Source organism: Lithobates pipiens, unplaced genomic scaffold (genome assembly GCF_037356315.1).
Source record: "Lithobates pipiens isolate NorthernLeopardFrog02 unplaced genomic scaffold, aLitPip1_a1.2 Scaffold_23, whole genome shotgun sequence".
Classification (NCBI taxonomy): Eukaryota; Metazoa; Chordata; class Amphibia; order Anura; family Ranidae; genus Lithobates; species Lithobates pipiens.
The window spans coordinates 213,144,991-213,164,519 of record NW_027507785.1 but is presented as its reverse complement, the minus strand read 5'-3'; the positions used below and the strand labels follow the sequence as shown (position 1 = coordinate 213,164,519).

The 19,529-nt window shown below is 41.1% G+C and overlaps 1 protein-coding gene across 1 annotated transcript in view; it reads right to left on the bottom strand.

Moving 5' to 3' along the window:
• The window catches only part of DPH5 (diphthamide biosynthesis 5), a 47,309-nt gene that overhangs the window by 7,249 nt on the left and 20,531 nt on the right, over positions 1–19,529 (bottom strand). The window contains exons 3-6 of the mRNA XM_077452805.1: positions 18,550–18,658; positions 8,538–8,658; positions 6,629–6,668; positions 547–650 (exon numbers count right to left, since the gene is read on the bottom strand). Of these exons, the coding sequence (XP_077308931.1) occupies positions 547–650; positions 6,629–6,668; positions 8,538–8,658; positions 18,550–18,658 (374 nt within the window). The remainder of the gene's footprint in view (positions 1–546; positions 651–6,628; positions 6,669–8,537; positions 8,659–18,549; positions 18,659–19,529) is intronic.

The window sequence follows — 19,529 nt, the reverse complement described above, 5'->3', positions numbered from 1 at the left end:
CTCTACAAATCGGGCAGTGCCTAAAAATAGAGAGCAACTGAGCATGTGCAAAGCAGGGCGAAACAGTGTATTACTAGATTTTAAACAGTATAGGCACCTATTTTTAATGTTTTACATAGCTATACTTGCAAAAGGGGTCAGCCTGAACTAATCTAGGAGGACCTAATTTTCTGACCAAAGTTCCACTTTAAATAGCACCCATTATTTCTCGGCATATTCCTACTATAATGCAATACTGGGTATCTGAGAAGCTAATAGTCAGCCCTGGGGATGTCGTGTTGAGTGACTGGAGGGGTTAGTGAAAGCTCCAATCTGTATGCAATCTGGAACTTACACACACATACCCACACCACTGTGGAACTTAGAGAGTAAACAAGTTGACAGGGGAGCTAACGAGAGGCAAGTATTGACAGTGAAGGGGGCAGACTCTATAGTGCCCTGAATGAGTAAATACAGACATTCTTAAATCACATAAAAATTGGTAAATATTATATTTCATAAGGAAGTTTAAGGTTTAAAAAGGAAATGTCCCTAGGAAATGCTCACCCAGCTCCTCTCCCTGCTCCCTCCGGTTCTGCACAATCTGCAGAAGCTGCTCCACGGCTTGATTCACAGTCATGTAGCGAGGAGGCTCAAAAACCTTCTTTCCCCTGAAATTAGATAGCAGTAACAAATCATAAAATGCAAGTCCACTCATAACCTTATATTGCTTTAGAATATAAAATTTTCTTTATTATGCAATGATGTCTGTCATTTCAATGGTCTCTGTAGAGGTTTAAAAGGTAATTTTTAATATTTTAATTACAGTATCAGTGTAATAATGTGCCTCAAACAGTGAGTATGCCATGGGGAAGGTGGAAAGGACTAAATCAGGCAAGGAATAATCAGCGCACCTCATCCCGGTTTTAGCAATTAAAAAGGAAGGGAAGGGGTAAAGGGGACTGTTGCGGTGCTGATATTAGTGAGGAACATAGAATTTATTTAAAAGGGATATTTTATTGAATATGCTAAAAATGGCCCAAATAAGGTCAATGGATACAAAATTAGAAAACAACAATTATTAATTTTCATACAGACAGTATACAACGTCCATCATTTAAATAACCAAATTCTTGGCGATTCAGATGTTAAATTCCCGACATGTTTCGCCTACTATTAGGCTTCTTCAGGGGAGCCAATGGTTGATGGAAGGAGAAATATTTTATTTGTAAAAACAAGTAAGAGAATTTGCTGTAGAGAGAAATATATGACAATAGTTAATGGAGCTGGTCATGTTGAGAAAACACTTCCTAGATCCCCACCAAAGCCCTCCTGTCTCAAAAAGTTCAACCAATGATAAATATAAAAATAAAATAAAAATAAAATTAAAACAATACCTGTCAATCTTGAACAAATTCACCTATGCCCTGAAATGAAGACCCCACTCAGAGTTGGGAACGAGCCCGTCCCCAAAAATCGCCAAAACGAGAGGTGACTGCAGGAGATAAATTGAGCAAACATAGAGATCCAATATGTTGCAACTCTGAGTGGGGTCTTCATTTCAGGGCATAGGTGAATTTGTTCAAGATTGACAGGTATTGTTTTAATTTTATTTTTATTTTATTTTTATATTTATCATTGGTTGAACTTTTTGAGACAGGAGGGCTTTGGTGGGGATCTAGGAAGTGTTTTCTCAACATGACCAGCTCCATTAACTATTGTCATATATTTCTCTCTACAGCAAATTCTCTTACTTGTTTTTACAAATAAAATATTTCTCCTTCCATCAACCATTGGCTCCCCTGAAGAAGCCTAATAGTAGGCGAAACATGTCGGGAATTTAACATCTGAATCGCCAAGAATTTGGTTATTTAAATGATGGACGTTGTATACTGTCTGTATGAAAATTAATAATTGTTGTTTTCTAATTTTGTATCCATTGACCTTATTTGGGCCATTTTTAGCATTATCAATAAAATATCCCTTTTAAATAAATTCTATGTTCCTCACTAATATCAGCACCGCAACAGTCCCCTTTACCCCTTCCCTTCCCTTTTAAAGTGAGTATGCCATGTTCTGCAGGCTTCTGGTTAATAAAATATTCAAATTCTCAATGATGCTAGACATCCCACAGCTATCTTAGCCGCAGTGGGGCTTAATAGCATGGCTCAGGCTATGAAAGACTCACACTGATCCCTTCCCCATTCTTTTCTTCTCATCCATTCACAAACTCTTAGTATTATCCTACTCCTTGCACAATACACTGTGTTCTGTGATTGGGCAGGGGAGATCCTTTCATTCATTCATCTGCTCCTCCTCCCTTCACAGCAGAACTCGTTGGATTCTGGGAGAAGGAGTTTTGTGAATGGCCAAGGAGGAGAAGGAGACTTCCATGAGTCCTTCATAGTAGCAGCCATAAACCCCACAGTCTTGGAAGTTTAGGAAAGATTTCCACAAAAACATTTTTGGGGGGGGGGGCTGGGGGGAGATATCACACCAGTGTAATAACAGTCAACCTCAAAGTTTGACAAGTATATAACCGATACTTCTTTGAAACAATAAAACAAAAAAAAGGTGAGGAACAAGAAGAAATTTGATAAAACATGTTGGCTTTGAATTCCAACAACAAACCAAGATTGAAATGTACTAAAAAGCCAATTAACTGAACACAAAAATGGTCTACTTGGTCACATGCAAGTCCTTAATTTGGGAAGAAGTTAGATTATTCTCATGGCTAATCCAATTTAGCCATTACCAATTTAGCACAGAAATTCAAAGCAATTCCTAAAAATGATATAAATTCCAGACAGTTAATCCACATCTGTTACAAACTAGAGATTTTTTTTTTTTATCTGGAGCTCAGTGTTCATGTTTTTACAAATTAGTTTACAATATGACATTTTTTGAACCATATGTGTGTAAACTATTACGGCCATAAATACAGTAACTACTTTATGATTCCTAAGATTTGTGATTGCTTTCCGGTTTAGTGCACGGATATCCCTCTCAGGAGTTTGGCTATTTTTGAGTATATCAGTATACTAAAAATATTAGTAGTTTGCTAGAGCTAGTTCCAATGGAAAACTATGCCATATCTGTCAAAGTAAAACAGCCTTCCTTTTTGCAGGTTAAAATTCTACTTACCCTCATTAATTAAGATAATCAACTGAGCCCTTACAAATATTATTGTATCACTCCTTGTAAGCACTGCACTCTATAGCAGAGGTCTCCAAACTTTCTAAACAAAAGGGCCAGTTTACTGTCCTTCAGAGTTTAGGCAGGCCAGTGGGAGTAGAAAATGCCCTAGTCTCAGATGCCCCATCATTAGTTTTAGTGGGAGCAATAGTGCCCCATTGTTGGCATCAGTGGGAGGAATAGCGTCCCATCATTGGTGTCCGTGGGAGGAATGGTGTGTCATTAGTGTCAGTTGTGAATGGAATAGTGCCCCAAGGGCAGGATAGAGGCACGCAAAGGGCCACAGTTTGGAGACCACTGCTCTATAGGAACTAAAAATACAGGGCTTAGATTTAAGGACTTATGTCTAATGTGGATCAGGCTATGCATTATAATACACATTACTGCAACACAAGGTTAACATATTGTAACTATGTACTGTGGTGCATTGCCTTTCCAACCTACATCTACAGTGCACCATAACACGCCTGTATTATAGAGCACTGCAATGTGCAGATGCACACGTTAGGTGTGGTGTGGTGTACTGCATTTACAAAAAATCTGCAGGACATGTTTCATAAAAAGATATGCACTGGCAGCCATTTAGGAACAAATAGGGTGTTATCTCCTTTTGCTCCTGTCATTAGGACAAGAACTAAAGACAAATCTGAAAGGAAATAAGAACTGCAAAAAACACAAAACTAATTTTTTTGTAAAGGGATTAAAGTTTAGTTTAAAAAACATGTTATTCTTACCTGCTCTGTGCAGAGGAAAACACTGCAAAGAGCAGCTCTGATCCTCCTCCTTTCAGGTCCCCCGCAGGTGCTCCTCCACTTTGAGCAGTGCCCCCAGAGAAGCCACTTGCCCTGGTGGCACAGCTTTGTGCTCGCTCCCAAGCTGCTGATCTATGTGTTCATAAGACACAGAGCTGCAGCTCTCCCCTCCCACTCTCTCTTCATTGGCTCACTGACTGTGATTGACAGCCAACGGGCTCCTGCTGTTGTCTTAGCCAACGAGGAGGGAGAATCCCCATACAGCCGAGGCTATCGTGATATTGCTTGATCGGAGGGGGCCCAGGTAAGGATTGGGGGGGGGGGGGGGTGGTGGTAAAAAAAAAAAAAAAAAAAACCTTCAGCCTATAGAACCTCCTTAACTCTTCTAGCCCAAAAGTGCAATAACCTCTTCTTGTGTTGAAAGAAACGACATGTTCAATTCTCCCCATCAAAATAGACTGTATTTATTGGCGTATAACACGCACATTTTCACTCTGAAAATCTGGTGCAAATACTGTGTTCGTGTTATACGCCAATACCTTCATTTTTAGCTGCCTCTGAGGGGACAGGGAGGGGGGCGGGACGAGCGTCGTCAGATTACATACAGTGTGAATCTCCCGTTTACTTGGCGGCCTCTAATAGGAAGTTCCGTCTCTTGGGCCACCATTGAACCACTGTTCTATCTATCTTAGGAGATTCTCACTGTATGTAATCTGTCGGCACTCGTCCCACCCCCCTCCCCGTCCCTCCTAGGCTGCAGATGGGCATTGATCAGGTTGCGCTGATGGCAACGGCGAGGCTGCAGATGGGCATTGATCAAGCAATGGTGAGGCTGCAGATGGGCATGGACCCTTATTTAGCTTCAAAGTTCCTTATTTAAAAATCATTTTCCTGAAACTTCCCTCTTAAAAATGAATGTGTGTGTTATACACCAATAAATACGGGTAATTTCATTTTAATTCATGTACTGCTTATATCCTACTTTTTTCCATTAATCATTCTGTGCTGATATCAATATCTTGTTTTCAATTGCACAAGTATATTATACTTTGGTTGCTGTTCTCAACTAAATATCCAAATTATGCTGGACTTTAGGGTATTGTTAGATGGGTGACTTTTTGCAGTTGATCGTTTTTTCTTTTTCCTTGAAGGAAACTTGTGATTTATAAAAGATATGATCTTATTTCGGATATCCTTTTAAAAATTATAAAATGCTAGCAAATCAGCAAAGGCGACAGCTACACTAAACACCTTTAAGATCTGCCAACATACTGACAAACGACCATCTCAACTGCAGAAAGATATGTATTAACAGTTTTGTGCTAAGAAGCCCCACAGTCCTATCATATGGATTCCATGGGAAAGAGTCATGTGGCTCACACTAGGATGCAGCTGAAATGTTGGAGACTATTTATTTTTAATGGACACTAATCTAACTTTGACTATTAGTGGGACTTTATCTGCTTGCCCCTAGAGTAATAACATTTTTCCCAAAAAGGTACTAAACAGCTTCTGTAAAAAAAAAGAAAAAAAAAAAAAAAAAAAAAGAAGAAGAAACCTAGATATATATATATATATATATATATATATATATATATATATATATATATATATATATATATATATATATATATATATATATATATATATATATATATATATATATATATATATATATATATATATAGAGATATATATAGAGATATATATATATATATATATGCAAAGCGTGCTAGTGGTAACAAACATAATTTCTCAATTAAAGGAAAAGCTTTGCTACATGCACCCAAGGATCAAAATCGTCTCCCATTATATTTATCTTATTAGTATTACACATACGAAGTATAGCAGAGGAGGGGGCGAGCTTTACCATTTGATATTTGACAATAAGGCTTTTCTCAAACCTAATGCCACATACACACGATCGGAATTTCAGCCATCAAAAGACCGATGAGAGCTTTTCGTTGGAAAATGTGTGTACGCTCCATCGGAATTTTACTGGCCGAATTTCCACCAGCAAAAGATTGAGAGCAGGTTCTCAATTTTTCCAACAGAAATTCCGATCGTATGTATGCAATTCCGACACGCAAAAACTCACACATGCTCAGATTCAACTAGGAGACAGAAGCTATTGGCTACTGAACTTCCTTTTTCTAGTCCCGTTGTACGTGTTGTACGTCATCGTGTTCTTGACGGTCGTAATTTGGTGTGACTGTGTGTATGCCAGACAGCTTGGCGAAATCTCGTCGGGAAAACCATCACAGCTTTTGCTGACCAAAGTTCTGATCGTGTGTATGCAGCATAAGTGTTCTTATTACAGTGCAACATGTCAATATGCATTTTTACAAGTGTAAATGTGTGTTATAACATGTACTGACATACATTTTTATGAACTCTATTTGATTTTCAAGGGCCTCTCCTCATACACTGATGTGCCATTAATGAAAATTTATGAACCCAGCTTAGCCATAAGCTGCAAGTTTATGAAGTCTACAGTCTTGTGTACAGTCAGGTCGGCTTTGTAGTAGCGATGATCGGCTATCCAGTAGAGGGCACTGAAATCCTAAGGATAGGGGGCTTACACTATTTTGGTGGTGGATGTCGCCTAACAATGTTACTGTAATTTGATTCCAATATAGAGAGAGGTTCTTAGTTGGGTTTTGCAAAATGCATATGATGTAAAATAAATGTAATAAACTCACTTCATGAGGTTTTCTATTGATTGCTCTTTCACCTTAATATCTGCAATAAAAAGGAAGAAATAGGTCACAAAATGTCACTAAGAAAAACAGCAACACAAACTATTATTATTATTAGCTATAGCCATTTACCAATCTCCTTGTGAAGATTAGATATGAAAAAACAGTCCTTGGAAATTAAATATTATGATATATGCTAGTCAGAGAAAACACTAGAATACAAAGAAGGTAATTTACTAAGATTGGAACAGTCAGAATCTGGATTCAGCTTTACATGGCATCAGCTTCTCACTGACCATCACGAGTTGTAGAGTTCTAATTTTTTAGCAGGGGTTCCCCGAGACTGGAGAACTATTTCAAGGGTTCCTCTGTGTTGAAAAGGTTGAGAAAGGCTGGTCTGGACAGTGCTGATTGGCCCTGTGTGATTACATGCACCATCTCGCTATCAGCAGATGGATTTGAGATAGTGGAAGAAGGAGAGAATCAGAGAAGACAGGATCAAACAGCCTTTTTACACAATGCGGAAGATTAACTCCTTCGGTTCCACAGCAAGTAGAACAAGCCTGCTTTACTGCATATACAGACTGATTTCACTGTTGTGGGTTCAGTAACACTTTAACTGAACAAAGCTGACAACAGAAGCCGACTGGCCACTATTAAGGCAAGCCGCAAGTGCAGAGCCCACCAGGAAGTCGGCACTGCGGAGCGCTAATCACAAGCAGTGAGACATTTCCCGATGCGTGGCTGCAGAGATCAGGAAATGTCTCACTGCTTGCGATTAGCGATCCACAGAGCCAACTTCCTCGTGGGCTCCTCACGTGCGGCTTGCGAACACGCCTGAGCTCATCCTTAGTCACTATATAAAGCTGCTCCAAGTTCTGTTTGCTCCATTCTTTGGCAAATTTCCCGCAACAACACTTAGGCTTCGTGCACATGTCCATATAACATTCAGAGGGTTCAAGGGTTATTTCACCTTTACTAAAAACTACCAATACAGATAAAAGGGTGTCTGTATATAAAAACAAACTGCGGCTTTGACTAAAGTGGAATAATGCCCTTGCTATAGGTGTGGGCCATTCACGTACCTTGGGAAGCCTAGCTGAAAACGCCCAGATTGTTGCTAAACAAGGCCCAGCTATTACTGTTCATTAGGGATGAGCTCCGGCGTGTTCGCACACTCCACGTGCAGAGCCCACCAGGAAGTCGGCGCAGCGCTGCGCTAATCACAGGCAGGGAGACATCTCTGCAGTTGCGCATCGGGGCAATGTCTCACTGCCTGCGAATAGCGCAGCTCCGTGCCATCTTCCTGGCGGGCCCTGAACGTGGAGTGTGCGAACACGCCGGAGCTCATCCTTACTGTTCATCTTCATCATTGCAGGAGCGAGCTCTCCAACCCTGAGCTCAGAGCTACTGCCTCAGAGAAGAGAAAGGGGGGTTTGAATCAGAGAAGGCGCTCACTCTCGTGATGTGAAGATAAACTAATAGCTGGGTCTTGCTTAACAACAGTCCTGGGAGTTTTAGGTCACGCTTCATAAGTTACCTAAAATGGCCTACACCTATAGCAAGGGCTTTATTCAAAGCTGCACAATTTTTTTTTTTTATCTACAGATGTCCCTTATGTGCATAGGCAGTTTTTTGGTAAAAGTGAATTAACCCCTTAGTGACATTCCTGGGAACAGCTGCTGCTGCATAGAGCCCCCCATTGACATGCATTAGAAGAGGTGGCTGTACACGGTCGTGTGGCAGGGGTTGCGCAAAGCAATAGAGAAAGGGAACAAGGTGCACGATTCCACAGGAATTAAAAAACATCTGTTTCCACTACTTTCAACTGATGACAATGAAAACTGGACTGGTTGTTGTAGCTCAGAACCCATAATTCTGTTTATATAATTCATAATTGGTTATACATCACCTAACAAGCACATAGTGTGCATCCCACTGAGTCTGTTCCTCCGGATTTTGTCATAGAAACTCTCTGGCTTCCAAGTGTCTGTCCAGAAGACAATGGAAACGGTCTCTCCAAAGTTATACAGCTAGAACACAAAAAACAACATGTCACAGCTGGATGTAGTAAAGCCAGTTTTATCACCTTTACCCCGACATACACAATTTCTCTTCCTCTGTAATTTATTCTATACAGTGCCTTAAAGTATTCATACCTCTTGAGATTTTCCACATTTTGTCATGTTACAACCAAAAACGTAAAATGTATTTTATTGGGATTTTATGTGATAGACCAACAAAGTGGCACATAATTGTGAAGTGGAAGGAAAATGACAAATGTTTTTCATTTTTTTTCCACAAAAATGAATATCTGAAAAGTGGCATGCATTTATATTCAGCCAGCTTTACTCTGATACCACTAACTAAAAACGAGTGGAACCAATTGCCTTCAGAAGTCACCTAGTTAGTAAATCAAGTCCATCTGTGTGCAATTTAATTTCAGTATAAACACAACTGTTCCGTGAAGCCCTCAAAGGTTTGTTAGAGAACCTTAGTGAACAAACAGCATCATAAAGGCCAAGGAACACACCAGACAGGGATTAAGTTATAGAGATGTTTAAAGCAGGGTTAGGTTATAAAAAAAAAAAATATATCCCAAGCTTTAAACATCTCACAGAGTACTGTTCAATCCATCAACCGAAAATGGAAAGAGTATGGCACAACTGCAAATCTACCAAGACATGACCGTCTACCTAAACTGACAGGCCGGGCAAGGGGAGCATCAGAGAAGCAGTCAAGAGGTCCATGGTAACTCTGGAGGAGCTGCAGAGATCTACAGCTCAGGTGGAAGAATATGTCCAAAGGACAACTATTAGTCGGGTACTCCACAAATCTGGTCTTTATGGAAGAGTGGCCAAACTCCAATAAACTGCAGTTTATGAGCTCCAGTGTGCATGGAGCCTAATTCCACAACCACTGCTGGTGTATGCAGTACTGTAGGTGGTCAGAGGTGCAGGGGCGCTGGAGAACTCCGTGATACTTGGGAACTGTTGACACTTCCGGGTGCTCCGACGCACGTTACGAACGCCCCACCCAGTTGGGAGTGTCTCCGAGTTCTCTAGGAAGCGCTGGGAGATATATATATATATATATATATATATATATATATATATATATATATATATATATATATATATATATATATATATATATATATATATATATATATTTTCTCTCATCTTACAAACCGCTTGTATTCTGTGTTACTGGCAAACCAAGTTATCACTGGGGGTTGGGACATGCAACATGCTCCATAAGTGAACTTTGCCTTTAAATTACGAAGTACTGCTCATGATCTTTTTTCTTTTACACTCAGCTTTTATAGTGGGAGATTACCATTACCATAGCTTTCCAAGTCTCTAACAAAGTATGGAGTGCCTTTCCAGGACATAAGGATAACCTTTTTAGTATAAAAATTATAAAATACGCAGCGGGCACTCATATTTAGAGAGGTGTAAATCATTAAAAACTCCTAACAATCAATTCCTAGGGTATAAAATATTAGGTAAACCAAGGGCAGTGGAGGGAAACAAGTTCACTTCTGACCAGAAGGCAGAGACAAATGGGCAGTGCCACACACCGTGAAGAACACTGGCATTCTCTAAAGCAAGTTGTTGATGCTCAGAGGCCCAGTCTGTGCAGTCTGACCGGAGTGAAATGGCTATGGTGAAATAGCTTTAAATGAATAATTTCATCCCTAGAGGATAGAACGGTCTTGCAGTAGCTTTGCTCAAATTCTGACCAATCTGACGCAAAGGGGGGGGTCTGGCGAGATCCATTTCAGCTGGCCCTGGGAATATCTAGGGCAGGACTCAGCACAGAGCGATAAATAGTAGTTGGCTATCAATCTGTTATGGCCCGAAGTGTGCAAAAGTTTCTCGAAGCAAGATACAATGGTAGGATTGGTTAATTACTTAATTCATATGGTACGGAGATGTCCAATATACTGATATTGGAGAGAGGTCATCAGGAAAATAAATACGGTATTTAAAACAAACGTTCATTTAGATCCAAAAGATATGTATATTAGGTTATATGGAAAAGAATAATAAATAACTTGTGTAGAATGGGAGAATGAGATTAATAATACAATAAGGAAAAATGTGTGTATAATAAAAGGGGAAATGCCACAATGTTTAAAAAAAATAAAAAATAAAAAGATGGGAATGCTGGACTTGTAGGTAAGGGTAAAGTGCGATGTATGGACAAAAGGTGAAATTAATGCTGAGAGGGCTTCCTGTGGCTCACATTTTAGACAGTGCAGATAAATAAAAAAAGGATATTATTTTGATAAATAAAAGAAAAAAAAAAAAAAAGGAATAGTTGTGTATTGATAATTAAATGGTGTATATTAAATGTTGGGATAAATGTGGAAGTGAGATAAGAATTTTTTTTTTTTTTTTAAATAAAGATCACATGATTAAAAAAAAATTAGCATGGTTAAAATCTATCCATTGTCTAGTCTGGGTCCACAGGGGGTGGAATGACTAAAATAACCTTAAAAGGAGGAGTACAGCCAAAGCGCATTTAGCTGTACTTCTGTGGATCATAGGAGTACAGTTTGTTCTGCACTCCTCTGACTCGTTTTCAGCAGAAAGTGTGCCAATGTCCACTGGCGGCTGACGTCACAGAACCGGTCAAGGCTAGGGGACCATATGGTTGGGATCCATCCACATTGCTGGACCAGCACCTGGCTCAGCCTCTCAACGTCCCACTGAGAGCCAGAGCCAGCTGCTCCCGCCCCCTCCACAGCCCAGCTTTCAGTGAGCGTGGGGGACCAAAGGGGGTCATAGGAGCAGAGAGCCGGTGACCAACAGTCACCGGCTCTCTGCTCACGAAGTTGTGAGAACTGTGCGATTGGCAGTGCTTGATCGCTCGGTTCTCAGTGTTAGAGCTGGCGAGGGACCGCTGCTGCATCCACCAAGGCAAGTATGATTCTGCATTAAAAACAAAACCATACGTTTCTTTTATGCATTATTTAAACTAAAGGCTAAAAGCTGACCAGTTGGTTCATCAGAAATGAGCTCTGTGGGCGGCCCTGTCACCACCCTCCTGTCACCATCCTTTGAATGAGAAATCAAAAAGGAGCTGCACAGAAAAATCAAAAGAGCTGGACGCCGTTAGCTGCCAGAATACAGCAGCTGCATCTGATTGGAAGTAATTGTTGTCTTTTGGGTATTCTGACAGCTGGCGACTGTAGCTGTCAGAACGCAATAAGACCAGCAAGAGATTTGTCCATCCATGCTGTATAGTGTGAATTTGTCAGATCCTCTTAGCCGGCTTAGACTGAAAAAAATAAAATAAAAAATGTACGTGTGTGTTGCCAGCTTTATTTAAAGACAGAGAATTCTGAGAATTGCCTTTTTTTTCTGCAGAAAAAGGGAGTCTAAAGTTAGTACAATCATTTCCCATTGTTATAAGGACAGCATTGTTTACGAGTCCATTTACGTTTTAAAGCTCTACTAGGATGAAGTAAATATTGCCGGCATATATACACTGTAAACTTCAATTTTAGCATTCCTTGACCTTGAACTGGTTTCCCCACTACAAAAACTTTCCAATCTGGTTAGCTTGATTTTTGTGTCATGTCTAGAGCCTGGAAGTAGAAATCTATACTGTCCTCCTATCAACAGGAAACACCTTTCCATAGCAAAGTACATTAGTATGTGAGCGAATATCACCCTGCCTTCCAGGGCTGTCTGTGCAGTTCTGTTTACCAGATGCTCACTGCTATCCCGCTGCTCTTCCCTCAATGTCAGGCTACAGGCAGACCACAATGACTCGTGACCGCTTACATTACAAGACTAATTTATGGTTACTTTGGCACGGCCATTGCCTGCCCCCCCCCCCCCCCCCACCAAGTCTTACTGCTAATTGTATTAGCTGCAAATCTGCTACATATCGCAATTACAAAATAGAATTATTTATGACTGCTACATTTGCATATTTGACATCTTGGATTCAATGGTTTGCTTATGATTGCTTTATACCAGGGGTGCTCAACGAGGGCACGGGCCACTTAAGTGATTTGGTAAATGTTTGCAGACCACAATGGTATTAAACGGTACAGAATTTTAAATTATGAATATCATAATTAAGATTTTAAACCATCAGGATCATCGGTTTCCGTGGGACCAGTCCCCGTTAGATGTTTACCCATCATTTAATCACAAAATGAAAGAGTGGATGACAGAAACACTCTATATCCATTTCAGCCACTGAAAAAGGAAAAATGAAAAGAATTAGTTCCTATACTGCCCTTCATGCAGTGTATGTGATGTGTAATACACTGACCTTTCCTCTTCCACCTTCTTCTCCCCAGGCAGCTAGAAAGGTCCCAGGGAACGTGCACTTGGTATCACTCGCCTGGGACAGGAGCATCAGCTTATGTGGCCCCTGCTCCCTCCGTGGCCACGGTGATGATCTGGGTTGGCAGGTTGGTTACCTGTTGATCATGACCTGGGCCTGCCAGCCTCCCATCCCAGAGCAGGGGTATGCATTTTGCTGGTTTGAGATTGTGGGCCACATCAGAGGATGGGCTCTGCTGATGCCACTGCATTACATGGTTATAACCATATGCTTTTAAATGTCTTCTCAGATGTGAGTGACCATTTTATAATTTTTTTAATATAGGTTTTACATTTAAAAACGTAATCACACTATGTGGCCCCATTTGTCTCCTTTTGCCATATGTCATATTGGGAGGAACCGCTTATGAATTTCGGTCATTATACCTATGGTGGATACCTATTGATTAGGGGTGCAACGGATCAAAAAAAAAAAAATCGTTCCTCGGATCAGAGTCAGGGATTGGATCATTGGCAGGGCATTGCAGGAGTATGGAGGGATGGCTGTGACTGCAATTGTCACAGAGCAGCGCTGTGGGCACTACAGATCCAGCCCACAGCACTGCTTCCATCCGATCTCTCCCCTCCACTGTACAGATCAGTACACAGAGGGGAGAGAGGAACCGGCATCATGACATGATGCCGGTTGGTTTACAAGTGATCGCTCAATCATTTGACAGAGCAATCACATTGTAAACGGCCGTCGGGTATACAAAGATGGCCGCCGCTGATCGTGGGGTGTGCCAATCCGAACAGGGTGACCCGTTCGGATCACGAATCGGTGACGATCCCTTGCGCCCCCTACTATTGATGTCACTACTTTAACAGATCCCTACCAGATTGGTCTATATTGGAAGTCATGGTTGCTGTACCTTTCCTTGGGTGTGTTACACCAAAAACTTGGTTGACCCACCAGGCATACGCCTAGCTGTGTTCAACCTGTCTGGTAAGTAGGGCTGCAATTAACAATTATTTTCATAATCGATTAGTTGGCCGATTATTGTTTCGATTAATCGGTTAATAACCTTTAAAAAAAAAAAAAAAAGGCAGTAATTTTGCTGCGATTTTTCATTTTTACATATTTTGGGCCAATATGTTGTTGGGCAGATTAAAAAAACACTGCAAAACGCATTATTACATAATTTTCTGCAGCTTCTCCATTTAAGTATATTGAACCAAAAAACAAAACAAAATAGCACCGTTTTGCGTTAAAAAAAAAAAGTCCTTGTCTTTTCCAAATACGCATCTGAAAAAATCATGGATGTGAACGTGTCCCATAGGAAACCATGTAAATGAACTGTAGTGTGTTTCTGCAAAAAGCACCAAAAAACACAGAGGTGTGCCCCAGGCCTGAGATGTTTAGTAACATAATGGGGTTAAAAAAACTAAAATTAGTACAAAAAGAGCAAATAATCGCTACTGTAAGGGGTTCATTTTTTACTATGGGACAGTGAAAGTAATATTTACAGTAGCGATTTGCTCTTTTTGTACTATAAAGGGCTTTTTTTTGTTTTAACCCCATTATGTTAGTGGCCGATTAATCGATTATGAAAGTAGTAATCGATTATGAGATTAATCGATTAGTTGTTTCGGCCCTACTGGTAAGCCTCTTTCCTTACGGTCGTGGATTATCTACAGACAACCATTTCACCCAGATTCAGTGTCACATTATTCTTTGCCATATTATATGGCCTATATGCACTTTATATGTACCAACACTGTTGGTTTGCTTACATTTTTCATTATTGTTGGACAATCTTAATTTTGTTGTGTATTTATCTGCACATTTATATATTGTATCAATTTTTATTGGAAATAATCTCATTGTTTATTTCATTTTTCATCAGCGCTGCACTATATTACTTTATTCACATCAGAGGACTCCGCAAGCCACAGATTGAGCTTTATACTGCCAAGAGTAGCATATTTATCTATGCATAGAGAGAGCAAAGAGATTTAAAGGCGGCACAGTGATGTAGTGGGTAGCACTCTCACCTAGCAGTAACAAGGGTCGCTGGTTTCGAATCCCAACCATGACACACCTTGCCTGGAGTTTGCATGTTCTCCATGTGCCTGCGTGGGTTTCCTCCGGGTACTCCGGTTTCCTTCCACACTCCAAAAACATGCTGGCAGGTTAACTGGCTTATGTCCAAAATTGGCCCTAGTATATGAATGTGAGTTGGACTGTGGGCTCCTTGAGGGTAGGGACCGATGTGAGTGTGCGATGTACGTGTGGAGCGCTGCGTAAAACTGACAGCGCTAAAATGGTTACCTTAAATAAAATATATAATATAATAGATGAGCATCTTAATGAGACACAATGTACAGTGATAGGGACAATTGTAGACACTCCCCCACACTCACTCAGGATGGACTGGTGTTTTTATTCAACCTTACTAACTATGTAACTATGTAACGCTGAACTGAAAAAAAAAGAAAGAGAAAAAAAAAAAAATATCCTTGCAGTGGCAACTCTCCCTGCACTGAAAGGGCTAAATGGTACCCAGAAAACCTTCAAACTTCAGTAATCCCCACTGTGATGTCAGAAGAATTCAGCACCAATAGCCATGCACTGTATATAAGGATGCTGAGAGATGACCCACAGACCAGAGAGTATAGGAGACGACTGAGCACCACCTGCTCCTGGAGCCAGGGATCAGGTAATTAACCACTTAAGGACTGCCGCATGGCAATGTACGTCGGCACAATGGCACCGACAGGCACAAGCACGTACATGTTACGTGCTTGCCTTCCAGCGGGTGGGGGGTCCAATCGGACCCCCCCTCCCGCTGGATGCGGCGGTCCGTTTCGCTTTAGGAGCGATCTGGGATGACCGTTGTTTTCTGGCCATCCCCTCTCGATCGCTCCTGGCGAATGAGAAGCTTCCCCCACTGTGTATTGTAAACACAGGCAGGGAGGAAGTGATGTCATACTCCTCGGGGCGGTCTTTTTGACCGGACTGCGAGGAGAACACAGAAAGTAAGTGCACCAAACACTACACTGACATGTAGGTACACAAATCCCCCCCCCCCGATCACCCCCCTCCCAGTCACAGTGTCACTGATTGCAGTGATCATTTATTTACTGATCACTGCATTTAGTGTCAGTTGTGACAGTAAAAACTGTCAGGGCAGTTGTGTTAGGTCCAGGGTAGCCCCTACCCCCCCAATAAAGGTTTAACCACCTGATTGCCCCTAGAGTTAACCCTTTCACCCCCTTTTGCCAGTGTCACTAAGCAATCGTTTTTCTGATCGCTGCATTAGTGTCACTGGTGCCGCTAGGTAGTTAGTTATTTTTTTAGGTTCGCCGCCAGGTTTTTATAACGCTAGGTACCCCCATATACTACCCAATAATGGTTTTAACCCCCTGATTGCCCCTAGTTAACCCTTTCACCAGCGATCACCGTATAAGTGCCACTGGTGACGCTGGTTAGCCAGTTAGTTATTTAGGTTCCCCATCAGGTTTTTATATAGCGCCAGGGACCCCCATATACTACCCAATAAAGTTTTTAACCCCCTGATTGCCCCTAGTTAACCCTTTCACCAGTGATCACCGTATAAGTGTTACGGGTGACTCTGGTTAGTTAGTTTGCTTTTTATAGCATCCAGGGCACCCACTATTTATTACCCAATAAAGGTTTAACTCCCTGATCACCCGGCGGGTGATATCAATTAGGTTTTAGGGTCAGGGTCTGCGTCGCCCCAGGCAGCGCTAGGTTAGTGCCAGTACCGCTAACACCCACGCGCAAAGCATACACCTCCCGTAGTGGTATAGAATCTGAACAGATCAATATCTGATCTGATCAGATCTATACTAGCGTCCCCAGCAGTTTAGGGATCCAGAAAAACGCATTGTTAGCGGGATCAGCCCAGATACCTGCTGGCACCTGCGTTTTGCCCCTCCGCCCAGCCCACCCAAGTGCAGTATCGATCGATCACTGTTACTTATAAAACACTAAACACATAACTGCAGCGTTTGCGGAGTCAGGCCTGATTCCTGCGATCGCTAACAGTTTTTTTTGGTAGCGTTTTATATTTAAATCCTGAAGGCAGTGCTTGGTTTTCGGGGTCCCGTACGTGGCTAGGCTCCCAAAAAGTCCCCCACATGTGGTATCCCTGTACTCGGGAGAAGCAGCAGAATTTATTTTGGGGTGTAATTTCACTTATGCCTATAGCATGTGTGAGCAATATATCATTTAGTGACAACTTTGTGCAAAAAAAAAAAAAAAATTGTAATATTCCTGCAACTTGTGGCTCCCAAAAAGTCCCCCACATGTGGTATCCCCATACTCAGGAGAAGCAGCAGAATATATTTTGGGGTGCAATTCCACATATAACTATGGCATGTGTGAACAATATATCATTTAGTGACAACTTTTTGTAAACTTTTTTTTTTTTATTATTCAATCACTTGGGACAAAAAAAAATAAAAAAAATAAATAAATAAATATTCAATGGGCTCAACATGCCCCTCAGCAATTTCCTTGGGGGTGTCTACTTTCCAAAATGGGGTCATTTGGGGGGGGGGGGGAGGGTTTGTACTGCCCTGCCATTTTAGCACCTCAAGAAATGAGATAGGCAGTCATAAATTAAAAGCTGTGTAAATTCCAGAAAACGTACTCTAGTTAGTAGACGCTATAACTTTTGCGCAAACCAATAAATATACGCTTATTGACATTTTTTTTTTTACTAAAGACATGTGGCTGAATAAATTTTGCCCTAAATGTATGACTAAAATTGAGTTTATTCGATTTTTCTTATGACAAAAAGTAGAAAATATATTTTTTTCCTTTGAAATTTTCGGTCTTTTTCCATTTATATCGCAAAAAAATAAAAATCGCAGAGGCAATCAAATACCATCATAAGAAAGCTCTATTTGTGGGAAGAAAAGGACGCAAATTTCGTTTGGGTACAACATTGCATGACCGCGCAATTACCAGTTAAAACAGTGCAGTGCGAAATTGGAAAAAGACCTCTGGTCCTTAGGCTGACAATTGGTCCGGGGCTGAAGTGGTTAAGCGCGCTTTTACCTGTTCCCCTTGGCATAAACAAGCATTTGCCCCACTGCAACGGGGTGGGGTTATTTACTTCAGAGACAGGATTTAAAGTGACTTAATGATTTGCCTCTAGAGCCAAAATAAAATATGTACTCCCTCCCCCCTCCAAGAAGCACAGAAGTACATGCTTTGCCTATGGCGTTAAAATAAAAGGTTCAACCCCCAGCAACACATACCTACCTTCCCCTCACTTCAACAGTGCACTGTTTATCCATCTGCCAGGAGTGAAATGTACCCAGTACTTCTAGGTATGGGTGATAATGTGGCTTGGCTTGCTCCCCATCTCCCATGCAATAGTACTAGGTGCCTCCTGATTGGCCAAGCACTGTCACATGGGGACAGGAAGAAATCCATAGCCCTAGTTGAGCTTTTTTTTGTCTTTGTATTTTTTTTTATATATATTTAAAGCATCAGTTTTACCATTAGCAGGATTTTTTTCCTTTTCTTTGATTTTCGGAAAGCAGTAATGCTATAATTGTATGTAGGTGATAAAGATTTTATAAAACAAGCATGCTCACCTGAAGACCACAGCAACCCACAGCACTAAGTATAGAGGCATTATGTATGACTCTGTACTGGATTCCGGCCTTGGCTGCTCGCAGTACCAGGTCACTGTGCGTTGTAGCCCTGCAGAGAGAAGGCAGAAGAGCAGACCATTAAAATCCACATTTCATAATGAATCAAAACAGCATACGTCATTATCAAATCACATCTTAAAGAGGAGGGCCGGTTTAAAAAAAAAAAAAAAAAAAAAAAAAAAAAAAAATGTAAAAGTCAGCAGCTGCAAACACTGTAGCTGCTGAATTTTAATAAGCACACTTACCTGTCCAGGGCGCCCGCGATGTCGGCCGCCCGAGGCTGACCTGTCCCTCGGTCTCGGGGCCCGGCGCCGCCATTTTGGCTAAGGGAAACAGGCAGTGGAGCCTTGCGGCTTCACTGCCCGTTTCCTACTGCGCATGTGCGAGTCGCGCAGCGCTTTGTGAATGGGGTGTGCTGTGTTCTGGGACACACAGTTCCCAGAACACAGCGCGACCCATTACCCAGAAGACGCTGCACGGAGGAGAGAAGACAGAAGATCTCCGCGGAGGAGGAAGAGGCAGATTAGGATGATGTGCCTAGCAACAGGCATTTCTGGTAAGTTTAAAAAAAAAAAAATTCACATTTTTTTTTCAGATTTTTTTCTAATTTTTTATGTATTTTTTTTTAAGGGTGGCCCTCCACTTTAAGAGTGGAAAAAAAATCATTTTTTTTGTTTTGTTTTTTTATTATAAACTGTGAACAAAAAAATCCGCTGCTCCCTCCAGAGCTCCCAACCTAGATTACATGGTCTCTACAGACTCTTATGATTGAATGCCAGAAGGCTCAATTCACAACTCTTAAAGATTTAATTATCGTTTCAGAAAAAAATTAAACATAAAAAAAGTGAATCAACACCCTAAACTCTTCCTACCCCCCCGGTCCTGGCTGCACTTACCTTTGTGGTCCTGGGGTTTTCAAA